This window comes from Dinoponera quadriceps, unplaced genomic scaffold, assembly GCF_001313825.1.
Source record: "Dinoponera quadriceps isolate SergipeBrazil2010 unplaced genomic scaffold, ASM131382v1 scaffold8420, whole genome shotgun sequence".
Classification (NCBI taxonomy): domain Eukaryota; kingdom Metazoa; phylum Arthropoda; class Insecta; order Hymenoptera; family Formicidae; genus Dinoponera; species Dinoponera quadriceps.
Window position 1 is genome coordinate 1 of NW_014562235.1, and position 2976 is coordinate 2976.

A 2976-nucleotide genomic window follows, 5' to 3' on the forward strand; every position below is an offset into this window, starting at 1 on the left:
TGCTCTCCGGCATCGGGCCTAAGCAGCATCTACTCGAAATGGGAATACCAAACATTGTTGATTTGTCAGTTGGCAAAAATCTTCAAAATCATGTCGGTTGGCCAGGTTTACATTTAACTTACAAGAACAAGACCGCGACACCGCCATCGCCCACATTTATATTGGACGAAGCTTATCAATATCTGATACATAAACGAGGTATTTTGGCAACCAATGGTGGCTTAAATTTTGTAGGTAATGTCAATGTAAATAATGCGAACTCCAAATATCCCGACATACAGTTTTTTCACTTTCACTATCCACGGTGGGATGTAGATAATGTGAACACAATATGGAAGGTATTTCCAGCAGATGAGGAGATAAAGCAGAATGTATTGAAAATGCTTCAGGAATTTGATATGGCAGTATTCATGCCGTGTCTAATAAAACCGAAGAGCTCGGGTGAGTTGTGGCTACGTAGCAGGAATCCCGCGGTTCCTGTTAAGATCTATGCGAACACTTTCTCCCAGCAAGAAGATGTTGAAACGATGATGAAGGCCTTAGACTTCATAAAGAAAATGCTGAAGACCGAGACATTTACACGACGCGGAGTAAGGCTATATTATTTAGACATTCCGGGTTGTCGACACACTGAACCTGATTCGGATGAGTATTGGAGATGTCACTTGCGACATTTGTCTACCATGTTCTATCATCCCGTTGGTAGCGTTAAAATGGGTCCACGAAACGATCCTACGGCTGTAGTGGACGCTAGATTAAGAGTACACGGAATGCAAGGTCTGAGAATCATCGATGCATCTATCATGCCAACAATCACTAGTGGACCCACGAATGCACCTACGATAATGATAGNCAAGGAGGATTGGGCAGCTGTGGAGAACACGCATGAATTATAGAAAAGAGTACATTTATGTTACATGTTATCGGTTTGTTTATCATATATATATATATATGAAACTTTACAGTTAAAGTTTCATTTTCTACATCTCGTCGTGATATATATATGACGAACTATTATACTGGAAAATTTTACTTTATAAGGGTTGAGGGTACAAACATTATATACATTATTTTATCAAATAATTCAATAACATATATTTTATTTCGTAAAGTATATTACTACACGAAAGTGGTTTGATAAGTAACTTGGCTTGATATTAAAGGAAACAATTTGAATTGTGTAACATATTTTATTTCTCGAGGTAGTTCCCTCGAATTCCAACGCTCTTGCCACAACGTTTCTTCATGTTCACTTTATTCGATCCAAGAGTTATGCATATTATTCTCCAGTAATGGTTTTCGGCTTCTCGAAGTAGTTTATCAGGAGAATTCCTTTCGTATCCCAAAAAACTGTCGCCATCACTTTACCAATGCATGGAACGCATTTCTTAACACTTTCGCTGCCGACCCCGCGCCAATGTGTGATATGCCGTCAACGCTATAGAGACAATCACGCGCCAGCGCGGAGTGTGGGGTGATGTATAAGTAGTCAGTCACGCGTTCAGCGGCGCTCTAACTATCAACACATCCTCACGTGACCGGCAGTTAATGTGTTAAGTAAATATTACTTAAGTGTGTGTAGCACTTTTTCGGCCCCGCAGTCAACGTGTTAAGCCCTTGCAAACAGTCGGCTGATGTTCGCATGCGAATTTGTTTTTGCTCAAGTGTGCGCAAATGCAGCATCCACTTTTCGCTAAGTTTTTTCATGTGCAATTCCTTATGCAATATGAAGTGAACCCGCTCATCGCAGACCTGCGATGATGATTATAGCGATGAGACGGGAAGATCGTATTGCGGCCATGGTGGACTGGTGCCCATCAGACAGTTTAATTCCAGCGATACAGGTATAAAGAAAATGTTTATGGACGCTGTTTATAAACTGAATGTTTGCCCACTCTAGAGAATATCAATGGTGACAAATACATTGGATACGGCATGGCCACAGGACCTGTGAATGAGAGTCGCAGGGTGAACATGGCGAAAGCCTTCCTCTCGCCGATCAAAGGTAGAACGAATCTCTACGTGATGAAGAATATCCAACGCCGTTCTCCTGGACGGAATGACAGTGGTCGGAGTACGTTAAAGGACGATAAGTCGGTCGATGTGAAAGTGTCAAAGGAGGTGATTTTATATCGGTAGTATCGCCAGTCCACAAATATTAGTGCTCTACGGTATCGGACCTAAACAACATCTGCTCGAAGTAGGAATAAAGAGCGTTGTTGATTTGCCAGTCGGCAAAAATCTTCATACCCACATTGGTTGGCAGGGCTTATACTTGGCTTACGAGAACAAAACTGCGACGCCACTATCACCTACATCCAACATGGACGAAGCTTATCAGTATCTCGTACATAAACAAGATATTTTAAGAACCAACGGTGGCTTTGATTTCATAGGTGCTGCCCGTGTAAACGACTCGAATTCCAAATATTCAGACATGCAATTCTTTCATGCTCATTATAAACGAGGGGATGTGGATNAGGATGTGGATAAAGTGGTCAGGATATCGAAAATATTCAATGTGAATGACGATATAACGTATGAAGTATTGAAAATAGTTAAAGAAGCCGATGTAATAATGCCTATGCCGTGTCTGCTAAAGACGAAAAGTACGGGTGAATTGCCGTTGCGCAAATCGATAGTAAATATATTAATCATAATTTGTGATGTTTTATTTTAATTTTTTATAACATATTTTTGAATGAATAAATATTTTTGCATTTTAAGCCATCTGATTTTATTAATTCCTACGATTTTATTAATTGCAAAATTAAATATATCTGTCTCTCTTGTAGAATAGCAATGTTATAAAAAATAATAAAAGTATGTTCTATAATAAACTTTTTTATATAAATTTATGTAAATGTATCATAACTTTATCAAAAATTATACATACATTAAATTATCTTAAATTATGTAAGTTATTGAGAACAGCTAAAGTTAAGATAAATGATAACATATAACCGTAGATAAAAA

At 38.7% G+C, this 2976-nt stretch overlaps 2 protein-coding genes across 2 annotated transcripts; both read left to right on the forward strand.

Moving 5' to 3' along the window:
* Positions 1-6: 6 nt before the first annotated feature.
* On the forward strand, positions 7-896 carry LOC106751083 (glucose dehydrogenase [FAD, quinone]-like). The gene has a single exon (XM_014631860.1). It carries the CDS (start codon positions 39-41, stop codon positions 894-896), a length of 858 nt encoding a protein of 285 aa, XP_014487346.1. The 5' UTR covers positions 7-38.
* Positions 897-1634: 738 nt separating this feature from the next.
* On the forward strand, positions 1635-2641 carry LOC106751084 (glucose dehydrogenase [FAD, quinone]-like; the record flags this gene model as incomplete). The annotated part of the gene is made up of 4 exons (XM_014631861.1): positions 1635-1664; positions 1751-1844; positions 1901-2093; positions 2140-2641. Coding segments are annotated over exons 1-4 (819 nt in total), but the record flags the coding sequence as incomplete, so codon positions are not given.
* Between the last annotated feature and the right edge of the window lie 335 nt (positions 2642-2976).